This window comes from Hydra vulgaris, chromosome 09, assembly GCF_038396675.1.
Source record: "Hydra vulgaris chromosome 09, alternate assembly HydraT2T_AEP".
Lineage (NCBI taxonomy): Eukaryota > Metazoa > Cnidaria > Hydrozoa > Anthoathecata > Hydridae > Hydra > Hydra vulgaris.
In genome coordinates, this window is record NC_088928.1 from 25986683 (window position 1) to 26001513 (window position 14831).

Genomic DNA, 14831 nt, shown 5'->3' on the forward strand with positions numbered 1-14831 from the left:
TTTAGATAATGTCATGGTCTCACTAAAATCTTTGGACTGTTGTTTTTGTCTCTATGCTTAAAGTTGCTCCTTCTTTATAGTCTCCTAAATTCAATCAGACATGAAAGCCTTTATTCCTTTTTGTTGGTTTCCAGTCAAGCCTCACTCTCCCCATGTCTCCTTATGCAACTGCTATTTCTAATCATATTTCTTTTTTTTATCTTTTCTACAAAAGCAGCTCTCTAGAGAATAAACAACATTTTATCCGTGCAAGAAATCATCAATCAAACAAAAGTACGTAATTGTGATCTTAATAACCTTGAGCAATCTTTTACTTAACTAATGCCTTGGAGTTAATTAATATCATTAAATCTCTTGAAAATATCTGCCAAACAAAAAGCATCCCTTTTGATAATTGTTAAATATTGGCAGAGTGTGATTTGATTGTTAGATTCAAAAATTGTATAAAACTATCATAATGCTACAAAACAGTTTTAACATGTACCCTTTGACAGCCATCAAACTTCTGTGTGCAAAAGTAATTGTTGACCGATTTGGGAATCTTTTATATAACTCTGTAAATATTAAATCAGCTTGCTCTTATGATTTAGATATTTTATAGACAGATTTTTTCGCAATCTTCTTCATTGCCTTGTTTGATATTGTTTTATTACATACTAAACACATTGGGTTTTGTTTATATGATGCTTTCAATGAAACCCAACATCAAATATTCCAATGAATAGCCACCAGCACATTTCTTTTTTTTGAGACATTTTGTAAAGTTTTCTCAATTTTTCAAACTATATTAGTATTTAAAATATCAGAAATTCAAACTATATTAATATTTTCAAAATGAAAATATTAATATAGTTTGAATTTCTGATATTTTTTCTATACCAGTGATTTGGTATTGCAACATTTTTAAAATAACCAAGATGCTTTTCATTTATATTGTTGTTTTCGTCACTATTGCAATTATATGAAAGCAATAGTAAGTGACCAGGACCCCTGTCCTGGCTAAAAATGAGACTTTTTGCACCCCTGGTCCCAGCAAAATTATAAGATTTAGCAACGGTTGATAGTCGGGGCTAGAAAAAAATTTATAAAATATATATTATAATTTTATGCTTACATTTACTATTTGTTAAATACTGGCATATATTTATTTATTTTCAAACTCTAATTTACTTTCAACAAGATTGCAAGCAACCACTATTGAGTTATGAGTTACTTTAAAATAGAGAATAAGTAAAAATACTAGGGAATGGTTAATATAGCAGGTCTTATTACATTGGCAATGTGCTTTTAGACTTTGTTTGAGAGTAAAAGGGGTTGTTATTCATTAATATAGGAATGACAATATTGCTTTTTTTTTTTTGCAGTAAATAAATGAGTTTTGTTGTCTAACAAAAATTGTGGATTTTAAGTCCAGAATTTAAATCCATTAGCCTTGGGCTGTTACAGAAGAGAGATCAGATTAAAAATTGGCTGCTTGTTCTAAGCAATCAAAAAGTGAAGATTTTTTTGACAAGACAAGAGTATAAAGTTAAGTTGTCAGCAAATAAAGCCACTTTAAATATAAAGTTTTCATGAAGGTCGATATTGAAGATAAGAAACAATACAGGAGCAAAGATAGAACCTTGTGGTACCCTTAAAGTTACTTGAAATAATAGTAATAAAACTTAAAGTTACTTGAAATAAAGATGAGTGTAGGACTTCAAGAATAACTTTAATACTGCAGTTAGAAAGAAATAATTTAATAATCTCAAAATCTTTATATAAAGAAACTAATAACAGAGTGAAGACTAATCAAAGGATAGTTGGAGAGGTCAAAGCGTTTTCTAGAGTTTTGAAAAATTGAAATCACATTTAGCACTTTTTAAAATTAGCTAAAATTAAAAAGAGTTCTGGAGAACACTTCTTTAAGACTATGATGGCAATCTTGCCTGGAGCACAAACTGTAGAAGTATTTAATTGAGAAATAACTTTAGCATTGGAAGCCAGAGCGATTTGGTGTAACTGGCAGGAAAAGTATTGCCATTAGATTCAAGAGTCAAATTAGAGTAAGATTTCTTTGCAAATAACTCTGCTTTATTTTGGGGAGAAGTAAAAAGATCAGACCCATGAATTGATGATCATGTTGATCATAATGATGTTTGTATATGCATATATATAAAAAAATATAAACACATATGTTTGCTATTTTTGAATAAAAAAAATATACTTTAGGATGTATAAATGTTTATGTAGCCCGGTCACAAACCCTGCCCAGGCCCCAGCTATATATTATCAAACTTGGCGCCGGCTCCAGCCCTGGTCAAATATCAACCCCTGTTGCTTACTAGAAAGTAACCATTTTTAATGTTTTATTTTTTTTTTAAGGAAAATTTATAAACAATAAAAACATCAAGTATTTTTCTATACCGTCAAAAATCCCTAAAGCCCATCAAAAAATTCTTTCCTGATAGGCAGTAGGGACCAGGTTGACTACTACTGCTTTGAGTAATAGGTTTGCATAAATATAAAATGTTTAGAGTAAAATTTATCTGATATCTAAAGGTAATTTATCTGATATCTAAAAGTAATGTGCTACTGATAAAAACTTATGGTTACACTTTGTTTTGATATAAAAAAACAAGGATTTCATTTATAGCAATGATAATTGTAAAGGAACAAATTATAATTAAACAGAAATTCTGAAATTTTATTATATGGCCATTTTCATCAAAAGTATCAAACGCAGATTTCTCAATAAATCAGTAAAAGAGCTATCAATACTGTTAACTTTTCCTTTGTTTAATATCCTATGTATTATATAACTCATTTGAGCTACATTTAGCTCAAATGAGTTTAAGTTTATTTATCATTATTATATTACAGTAAACATCAACTCTATTGTAAAGAGGATTTTTTTTGTTTTATTTTCACATTCACATTTTACAAGCTATTCTAAGCTATACAACCCACACTATACAAACCCACAATTAAATTGAGGATTTTATGAGTTTTTGTTTTTTACATTGGCTAGAACCTTCATTTAAAGAAACTATTGTATTTATGTAAACTACTAAAACTTACGTCTCTGGTAGTACCGCACTCAACATGTTTCTCCACGCATCGGCCTTGTTTGTCAAGGTTCGCGTTTTGGAGTTATATAGTTGAGAGAGTCTTGTAACCATTACTAAAAGTAGCCTCCTTGACTGTAGTGACCTTCATAGCCTTGGGGAGGTGAATTAAAATTAAAAAAAAAACAACTAATGGGTGAGGAGAAATTAGTTACACAAAAATCAAAGCCTTTAATTTTTAAAGAAATAATAGCAAAATTTTTTTAAATATTTTTTTTTTAGGTTAATACAATATTTATTTTAACAAAATTATTTTTTATAAACCAATAATACTTCCTTGTCGGCTATTAATCTCAATTTTGTCTTGATACCCTTCATAAGTTAATGTAAGAATGTTGCATCAATTTTTTTCAAGCACGCATTGATACGCTCAATCAATTGTTGTGAACTTTTGGCCATCCACCCTCATACACATTCTGAGCCAATACTCCCCAAAAGTTTTCAATTGGCCAGGATTTGGTGACATTAGGAGGGTTCATATCGACTGGCACAAAATTGATATTTTCATTCATCCAGGAAATGGCCTCTTTAGATCTACGAGCACTAGCTAAATCTGGCCAAAAAATGTAATTTAGGTCTTGATGATACTTATTGATGAATGGTATAAGTCGTTCCTCATTCTTTGATATAAATGCTTGATTTTATTGCAGCCGATGTTGTTGACCGAAAAAGTTGTTTCGACATTCCGCACTCAGATAGTGCTATCCAAACAAGAATTTTTTTTGGAGATTTGTCTTTTCCCCCAAAACGAACATTATCTTGACTTTGTCTTTGTCGTCAGTGTAATATCGCAGCCAAAACAAAAGTATTTTTCGTCATTTAAAATTAAAACACTCTGTTCTTTATAGAGGTTCATAGGAGTTTATTTTGGTCATTTGTGTACAAATTGTCTTTTGATCGATGTTGAATTTACATGTGAGTTTTCTTTGACTTACACCTTTTTCGATTGTTGGTCAATCTGCAAAGTTTTGCCTTTTTTTCTTGAGTCCACGATGATGGGCATCCTGAATTTTTTGTAACTTTTAAACACTGCCCTGTAAGGTGTCAATTGATATAATTATATGTTGTTTTGCAACAGATTCCTTCTGTAATAAAATGGTTAGCAGCTTCAGCTTTTGTAGCTTTTGGATTCTTTAAAAAAATAATTTTTAACATTATTTTTAAGAACTGCTCTTTCTTTGCCATTTAACTTTTTTTTTTAATAATTTTTTTTTTTAATAAAACTAGAATATTTAAAAATACAAATTACATTCGAATGCTAAAATATAATATTATGGATTTCAAGCAAAACTTAACTTTTGTGTAACTAATTTCTCCTCACCCATTATTATGTTATTGTTATTATATACAAATACATAAATGAAGTAGTAAATACCATAATAAATAAAATAAGTTTTAAATTTTTGAATTTACTTTAATTTTTTTAAATACACAGAATTTTTTAAATAAAAGCACTATATAAAATAAGGATTTTAATGGGTTAAAGAAATAGACTTTTTATCTAATTTTCACATTTTCAGACCTGCTATGCCTGGTAAGCAATTGTTTAACAAAATGGGAGGATTTTTATCGTATGGTGTTAAGGAGATAAAGAAAAATTACAAGGATGGTATAAATCAAACCCCAAAAAGTGTAAGTAATTTGACAGTGTTTTAGAATAAAATTTGATAAAGTAGTATTTTTAAATTAATTAAAACGTACCTAATATAATACATTTTAAATAATATAGAGTTTTTAAATATTTTTTTTTATGCATAGTTTAACAAGCTAAGATTTTTTTTTTTGATTTTGATAAGTTCTAACTAGTTTTTACTTAGGTAAATTTAGCAATTTAAATTTTTAGACAGTTTAATAAGTTTTGATAAATAAAGTCGCAATGAAGTTTTATTAATTTTAAGGTTTGTTTTGTTTATTTTTATTTGTCTTATTAATTATTTTTTTTAATTAAATTTTAGGTTGAACAAGATTGGGAAGTTGTTCATGATTCCACTAAACATGAAACTCATGAAAGTTTATCAACCATGGATGGCTCTTCTCAGTTTTATGTATCTTTGAATGAAACTGGCACTCCAGCAGAGTATTTAGGTGAGTGTTTTTTTTTTTTTTTTTCTTGACTGTTTATCTTTTTGATTTTGAAATATTTTTTTCTCATATTTATATATTTTGATTTTTTGATTTTTTTTGCTTTATGTATTAATAAGAATGTTTATGTTATTTAAGTTCAAATTATGATAATAAAAATATTGTTTTCTATTTTTAGCACATGAGGGAGATGAAATAATAACTGGTGAAAATGATATAGCTTCTAATGATTTACACACCAAGAATGATGCTCTCTCTCAAAATGTGAAAACTGATAATAAAGAATTAAACAAAGATGTTCTTTTAAAAGATGACAGTCTCTCAAATGATTTGAAAAACTTGGATATAGAAAAAAGGGATACCCTCATTGATAACCAGTATTTTTTTTCACTTTTATATTTAATCTGTTTCTTTTGTATATAGTGTTAATAAGTTTTTTTTCACTTTTATATTTAATCTGTTTCTTTTGTATATAGTGTTAATAAGTTTTTTTTCACTTTTATATTTAATCTGTTTCTTTTGTATATGGTGTTAATAAGTTTTTTTTCACTTTTATATTTAATCTGTTTCTTTTGTATATAGTGTTAATAAGTTTTTTTTCACTTTTATATTTAATCTGTTTCTTTTGTATATAGTGTTAATAAGTTTTTTTTCAATTTTATATTTAATCTGTTTCTTTTGTATATAGTGTTAATAAGTTTTTTTTCACTTTTATATTTAATCTGTTTCTTTTGTATATAGTGTTAATTTTGAAAATTCTTTTACACTTTGATCCACTTCAGACTTGTGAGATAGTGTAATGAAAACACGCTAATAAATGTAACTTTAACTCACCTTTGATATTTACATCGTCGAAAGTTATATTACATCATTAGCATATTTTAAAGTACCGCATTGTATTAAATTTGATTTTTAATCACATTAAAAATCATTTAAACTAATATAACAAAAATTGATGAAATCTAAATTCAGGGTAAGAAAAAGATTTCCTTATAATTCTTAAACTAAATCTTATATATAACATAATCTTTTTTTTGTTTATCGCAATTTATTTATTTTTAATTTTTTTTTTAATGTATTAAACTACTTTTAATAAAGATTATAAACAATTTGTAGATACATTTTATCAATTACCAAGTAAGATATTTGTAAACATAATTTATGTATATAAATTAATTACATTTTCATAAACAAAAACACTTCTCCCTTTTTAAACGAAAAAAATAAAGTATTTTGTTTGCTTTCACACATTTTATTCTATTATGGAGAGATGTTTTACGTAATGAATTAGTTAGCAAGTAATAAGAAAAAAATTTATTTTTTAATAAATATTGCAAACTTTTTTATATTCCTTTTAAACTAAATTTTACATTCTACTTTTTACAAACTATTTTAAATTCCATCAAAACTAAATTTGAATTTTTAATTTTCAAAATCATATTTAATTTGAAGTCTTTTAATTAAAAACATATATATTAAAGAATCTGTTTCTTTAACAAAAAAAATTCACAATTATGGTTAACTGCTTTTTTTTATGACCTTATACTATCTGAACAAATGTCACCTAAACAATATCAAAAGATAATTTAAATATTCCAAAATATAAAATTTTTTGTTTAACATAAACTTGCAGAACATTTATGCAAATTGCTATTTCGTATGTAAAATGTGAGCTACATTACGCTTCTTTAAAAGACATGCACTTATTTTTTATTGTTTATAAATTTTTCAGGTCTCTACAACAAAATGCTCAATTCAAAAAGGGTTACCTTCGTATAAAGCAAAAGGGATTCCCAAGAAGTCGATATCCTTTGTTGGTAAGATTTAAGTAATTATCTGTGGCATAGTATCCTGTTTTTTAAAAGTGTCATTTTACTCTCTCCTTTAATTTTATTTGTAATGTGAAAAGTTTATTGGTGCAATGATTAAATCTTATTAGTTATAGAAGTATTAGTAATACAGCCGATAATACACTGATAGCTTTTTTGACATTTCTTGTTTAAAGACATCTCAAACATATTTTGAGATATTTTTTTCCTGTTTAAAAAAATGCTTGAAATACTCTCAGATTAAAAAGATAATGTCTTAAATGTCTTCTTGTAAACTAACAAGTTTTTTATTGACTTAAATTATGTTAGTTAATTTTACATTTTTTCATTTGTAATCAGAGAAATTAATTTATTTTTCACTTAGTTATTTGCAACTTCTTTGTTATTTGATGTAATTTTAAAATTATTTCATATGTATACTTTCTAACTTTATACCTTCTTATCAAGTTGTTTTGTCTCAATCTTTTATTTTTAACTAAAAAATTGTTTAGTTCAATGTTACTTTTACAAAGTTACATGATTTTAACTGTTTAAATTTTTACAAGCCTACATGATAAGTTTTTAACTGTTTTATGTTTAAAGTTTTGTAATTTTATATAACTCAAACTTTACATTTTATGGCTTAATCTACTTTATCCAAGTGTTCGTAGTTTAGTGCAATCAATTTTAAAAACCTCTGTTCCATGTACAAAAGTTATAAGGATAAGTTGCCATGGAACTTGAAGACATACAACACAAGACTCACAGAGCTTGATATCTGCCACACAAGTAAAGCTTAAAAAAAATGCAAAATATGCATCAATGGACAAGACTGAGCTGTCAAGCCCAAGTGAAATAAGGAAAAAGTTAGGAAGAGAGAAAGAATAAAAAAATCAAAAAGATATTTTGAACAGATGTTCAGAACAAAACAAAGAACTATAGTAAAGTGAATATTAAAAAAAAAAATAATGATAATATTATAGGCATTGCGCATGTGATAGAAATGATAAACTCAGACAAAATTATTAACAATTAAATAAAACAATGCGCAAACAAAATTAAGACAAAGTACTTAAATATATATATATATATATATATATATATATATATATATATATATATATATATATATATATATATATGTATATATATATACACATACACACATGCATGTACAGTAGACTGGGGTGAAAATAAAAGTTTGGTCTATCAAAGAATATTCTGTTGCGTCTAACTGTAAATGAACAAAAAATATTAAAAATATTAATATAAGATATTGGAAACACCCCATTTTGACCCTTAAACATCAGACAGGTCCCTAATATTATAGAAAAAAAATTTCTTAAAAAGTATGTCATTTTGGGTCTAAAATGAAGTGAAATTTTATAAAAAGTTCGAAAATAATCATGATTTTTTAATAATGTTAAAAAATGGCAGTTTTTATGCATTAAAATGTAAACTAATAATCTAAATACAAAATTATTATTATTTTTGAAATTTTATAAAATTTCGCTTTATTTGAGACCCAACATGACATACTGTTGAAAAAATGCTTCTGGTTTCATACAAATGCTTCTGGTTTCATACATGGATTGGCAAATAAGTATGGTTTGTTGTGATAAAATTCACACTTTTGTTTATTTTCACCCCAGCCTAATGTGCAGTGTATATGCATACATGTTTATGTGTGTGTATATTATACACACACGTACACAACCATGTACACACACACATATATATACATACAAACACACATATATATTAACTTAATATAAACAATATATAAAAAAATATATAAAACATTTCCATATACTTGGGTATGTATAAAGAGAAAATAAAAAAATAAAAATACACAATGTAAATATATATATATATATATATATATATATATATATATATATATATATATATATATATATATATATATATATATATATATATATAAACCAAAATGGGATAGGAGAAAGATAATAAAAATCATGGTGTTGTAATTTAAATAAAATTTGATTTAATTAAAATTTAGTAGTGGACTAATGTAAGTGAAATTCCATCCTCTGGGCCACAATATATTCACCAATGATGTTTCAGAGAGCAATGCTAGCCTTATAAAATGTGGCTAGCATCACTTGTTAGGGATGCATCCTTGCCTTCTTTTTTTATAATAAATTTATATATATATATTTATATTATATGCATATTTTTATATATATATATATTTATATTATATACATATTTTTTCATTTTTTCAAATTATTATATCCAAACAGAGCTTGTTGAGCATCATTTTAACATAATGATTTGTCTCTGGTACATCTGGTACCAGTGCTGTAATAAATAATACTTTTACAGATCCTCTCTTGAAATTTGATGACTTAATATTTCCATACTTTCTCTTTTTATTTTTAATTCACTAGGATATGAAACTACATTTAAACAAATCTAAATGACCTATAATAAATAACACTTCTTAAATTTTTAATTAGAAACAAAAATGACTAATTCAGCATTTTTGTGTTACTTTTCTAAAGTTGATCATATATCAATACAATATAAATGCTGTCTATTATTATGTATATGGATTTTTCATTCTTCAGCAGCAAAATATTTTTCAGCCTGTACATTTCAAGCTTTTTATTCTTTTAACTGCAGTTTGTAGCCTAATAAAGAAATCATCACCAACTTATTTGTTCTAAGTATATACTCTGTTAGCTGGCTGCGGATGATAAAATGATGATTGTGATAATTCAACCTTTTATCTGCCCTCAAAGGTGCACATTCATTCAATACCAGGTGTATATATATATTTTTTTGTTATGTCTTACATTATTTTGTTACCAAGCAACAAAACTGTATAGGTAGTCTTTTACATCTGACATTTGTTTAATCTTGTTAAATACCTAATTACTCAGCTTGCTGATACTAAGCTTTTGTTTGAAATCAGCAAGACAGAGTCCAAAAGAGAGAAGGTCTTCCTTAACCTTAGACCTGCTTTAGCTGGTTTTTCACTTATCACTTTTTATAATTATCACTTTTTTACAAATACTATTATGGCTCAATAATAATAGCTGCTCAAGCGAGATACTTGTTCTACCAACTAAAATTCAATCTTGCATGACTTGTCATTTATCAAGTTCCATCCTTTTACTCCTCAAAAACATTTAATCATCTTTTTTTTTCTCTCAAAGATTGGTGCTTTGGAATGCACCAATCTTTGAGAGAAAAAAATGTATTTTTTTAAAGAACTGTTGTTCAACTGAGTCATATTTAACTCCATTAGATTGTTAATCAGCCTCAGTTGATTTACAATTTGTAATTTGCTATTAAAAACCCTTGGTCTGGATACAGTCATTCCATTTTCCTTTACATCCTTAAACTTCCACATTCTCCTGTCAAATTCCAGTGGCATTTTGTTTATTATTTTTTCTAGGCATCTATAGAAAGATTTTATTATAGTTAGTAGTATTGAAAATTACAAAATATAAACATCTATTTATATTAGTTAACATTGACAGCAATGTTAACTCAAGGCAACAGTCGCTAATTTCTTTAATAGACTTATTTTTTTATTATTATTTATTATTATTTTTAAATATAAAAAGCAAGAAAAAAGGTAATAAAATTTTTGTATTGTTCAAATTGTCTTCATTTGAAGATGAATTTTTGATAAATTTATATTTGACTAAATCTATTGTTGTTTTATCACAATGGGTGTAAGTTAGCATATTTTAAGTCACTATTTTAAGTGGGACACTTTTACTTTTTAAAACGTTTTTTACATTTTTTAAAACAAAAAGTAGTAAGAAATTAGGATGGACCAAATTGAGGCTACCCCAAAATGGACCAAAGTTAGGCTACCCCAGGATGGACCAAAGTTAGGCTAACTTACCCCAGTAAAATCATCTGATTATGATTTACATTTTTGACTTTTTTTATAAACTTATTTTCAATAAATAGCATATTTAAAAAAGAGATTTCTAAAAATAGCTATAAATGTCTATTTAGTACCAATTTATTAATTCATTAATTTAATACTTCTTACTTTAGTATTTCATACTTGATAAGAAATATGGAGAGTTGCTAGTACAAGGCCAATATCATCGTAATCCATCGTTGTTAACAAAGTTAGTTTTATCATCAATTCGACAGTGTGATGCTAATGAAATAGATAGAAACTATTGTTTTCAGGTTTCTTAAAATTTTATAAAGTTTTATAAATTTATGAGTTCAAATTTTCGAATAAAAATTTTGAAATTTATTGCCCTAGAAGTTTGAGTTTTTTTCCTTCAGATTCTCACAAGAGAAGCAGAGTACACTGTGCAAGCTAGAAACCATCAGGAGTGTGAACAATGGAAAGCTGCTATTCAGGTAAAACTACTTTGCTTTACAAATTATTTGTTTATAAATTTGTTAATTGTAAAATTGTAGAAATATTTTGGTCTCTTTATTTACAGGAAGCAATAGGTTCAGCTCTTAACAACAATCCAGATCAGGTGAGTTTTTAAACATTCTTTTTACTAGAATATGCTTTGTTTTTTATATGCTTTATTGAATTTTGTATATTTATATATAATATATATATTTGTATTATATATATGTATATATATATATATATATATATATATATATATATATATATATATATATATATATATATATATATATATACATACATACACACACATATATACTTCAGTGAATATAATTTATATTGCTTTAAGTCTTTCTGTCAACTGTTTCCTTGCTCTTTAACTCTATTCTTTGTTTTCCAGTAACTCCCAACTTAATAGTGGTTGCTTGCAGCCTTGCAGGGCTATTATTATTATTATTACTATTCATACAATTATTACTATTACTGTTAATAATACAATATTATTAGTATTATTAATACAATTAATACCATTATAAATACAATTATTAATACAATTATTTTTGCTGTTACTTTTGCTCTATTAATGAATAAAGTTATTATTTTTTAAATTGATATTAATAATATAATTATTTGGTGTCACACCTTTGATCAGGATTCTGCATAAGTGACTCCTTCCTCAATCAATTTTTTATATTTATTTAAATATATTTTTAATAATTATATTTATTTATATTCTTTGAATAAAATAATAATGCAATGGGAATCTAAATAAAAAAATAAATAATATTAAAATATTTTTAAAATTATATTTATAAAAATTATAATTATATGAGATAAACTAGTTATAAAAATTATAACTGACAGGATAAACTAGTTATAAGTGCTGATCCTCATCAAAACACCAGTAATAATAGACGTGACTCTTTATTACTTAATCACTACACAAATTATGTTTGCACATTGGCGTTAATGTTTTTTTCCATTCTGAAGCCTTTCATTGCTGGATGCATATTTTTTATTTTTGTAATCAATTTTTTGTTTTATCTATTTTTTGTTTGGTGACATATTTTTTTGTATATCTTCGTTAATATTAGTGTTTATAAAACAATTTATTGTTTATTATTATTGTTAGTACTGTTTAGGTGCATTGTCTGTCTTATTTATAATTTAAATATTTCTCTATTGATCTTTATTTTTTGTCTTGACAACTGTCAAAATATGCTTTGTTCAAAAAATAATTTCCTTTATTCTAATGAACTTCATTTCTTCCTTCAGGCGTTCACTGCTCGTGTGTGACCATTCGGCAAATTTTATATATGCCAGAATTATATATATGCCAAAGTTTATAAATAATGGTTATTTTAAATTGCTTTTTTTACTAAATTATTTAATATACTAAATTATTATAAATAAACTTATTGTTTACTAAATTGTTGTTGTTTGAATCACATGTTGTCATGTTTGATGTAACCAAAGAAATGTATTGAAAATATTTTCTTTCTTTTTTTTTAATGGAAAATTGCATTTTGTAACATTATGCTGTTTGACATCATAAACTATTGACATTTCTTAAACAAAAAAATAATAACTTTTGTTTAAGAATTCACAATGAAAAAAATGTATAAGTGGAAGTACTTTTCTAGTTTTTTAACATTCTCAAAAAATTAAAAAAAATATTTTAAAACTTTAAGGAGAATCTTTTTTTGCACAAAGTTTGTCGAATTGCAAGTTACATAAAAGTTTAAGCTTTCAATTATAAGAAAAAAAAACAACATCAAAATAGCATTTTAATGCTTGAATTTAGTCACAAGCACTCAGTGTTAAAGAATCTACAGATGGCTTCAAAAAAGAAAACATTGCATGTAGTAATGCTGTTGACCGTATAAAAGCTGTAAAAGGAAATGATTATTGTGCAGATTGTGATGCTCCAAGTAAGTAATTTATATATATTTTTCTTAATAAATATTTTCATAAAGTTAAATAATTTTCATAAATTTTCATAAATTAATTAAACGTAATAATTTAAAGTTTTTTAGAATAAATAGTTTGCAATTAAAATCAAAAGTCTTTCTACTCTCTCATGTTTTTTTTTATGTATTCTTCCTCAGTTTTTATTGAATAATTTTGAAAACAGATTGCAAATTAAAAAATATTACTGTAATACAAATATTATAAAAATTGTTCACAAACAATTTTATTTGTTTATTTATTTATTTTTTTATATTGATTTTCCGAGCTATATATGTTTAATATAAATATAAATGTGTGTGTGAATATACAAACTCATACATAAGCAAATAACAAATTGTTGTGCTAAATTAGCCAATAGTATGATTTTAAATAAATACAGATGCACATAAAGCTAAAACATAAACTAAAAACTTTTTTTACTTATATTTATATATCAACCTTATTCAAACTTTTTTATTTATGCATTGTTAAATAAATATGCTCAAAATTTGTGCTGCTATACTATTGCAGATACACTGCTACACTCTTGCTGATACTGCAGTAAATTCGCCCAAATTATAGTTATATTTTAACTATTTTATATCTTATTTACTATATTTACTACGTTACTATGGTTTATAATAATGACTAAGAACTATTTTTAGCTTCTTTTTACAACAGATATTTTTGCTTGTTGAAAAAAATGTTAAATTCATTCATAGTTTATCTAATTAAAGAAAAAGATTATTGATTTGAATTAGACAACAACTTGTTTAAAGTTATTATTAAAACACAAGTATTCTTTTGTGTCAATGAAATCATAATTTTAAATGAAGAAATCAATTTATACATAAAAATACAGACTCTACCACAATCACAACAAATAGTTTAATTCAATATAAATTTTAAAATTTATTTAGAAGAAAAGTATAAAGAAATTTTGTTTAAGAATTGTATTTAGCACCAGGTTTTACTTAGTGAAAACGGTATTAGTAGCTAAATATTGATCACTTGTTTAAATTCCACTATTTTATTTTGCAAAGAAGTTTCATTTAAATCTACACATTATAACAAGTAAAGGCTACTGACTCTTGCAATGCGACTTTGTAAACATATTTTTTATGAACCTCAGCAATTGATTATCATGAACTTCATATTTTGGGTGAATTGTTTCATAGTATGAACTGTTATTGAGTTGTGTATTTATTCTTATTTATTTTTTTATCTTATCTTTTCAGCTTCAGCACGATCAGGAGTGAATTGATTTAAGAATTTTTATTATTATTTCTAAAATGTTTGTAAAACAGATTTCTCAATACTCTTATTTTCTAATTCAAAATGAAATCTGTTCTTTTTAAGCTATTTGGTTTCAATCTTTCTTCTCTAAGTACACAGATAACACATCCCCTTTCTCAATATTTTTAAAAGTATCCTTATTTATTTAATTTGTCCTTCTATCTAATAAAACTAATTCTCATCAATATTATCCTATTATTGTTTTTTTTAAGTTAGTTT

General features: G+C 25.3%; 1 protein-coding gene across 1 annotated transcript in view; it reads left to right on the plus strand.

The window, feature by feature from the left end:
• Positions 1-14831, plus strand: part of LOC100203222 (arf-GAP with coiled-coil, ANK repeat and PH domain-containing protein 2) — a 39594-nt gene that overhangs the window by 22595 nt on the left and 2168 nt on the right. Inside the window, exons 9-16 of the mRNA XM_065805161.1 lie at positions 4628-4739; positions 5063-5192; positions 5368-5566; positions 6922-7006; positions 11042-11182; positions 11285-11362; positions 11449-11487; positions 13171-13297. Coding sequence (XP_065661233.1) covers positions 4628-4739; positions 5063-5192; positions 5368-5566; positions 6922-7006; positions 11042-11182; positions 11285-11362; positions 11449-11487; positions 13171-13297 — 911 coding nt within the window. The remainder of the gene's footprint in view (positions 1-4627; positions 4740-5062; positions 5193-5367; positions 5567-6921; positions 7007-11041; positions 11183-11284; positions 11363-11448; positions 11488-13170; positions 13298-14831) is intronic.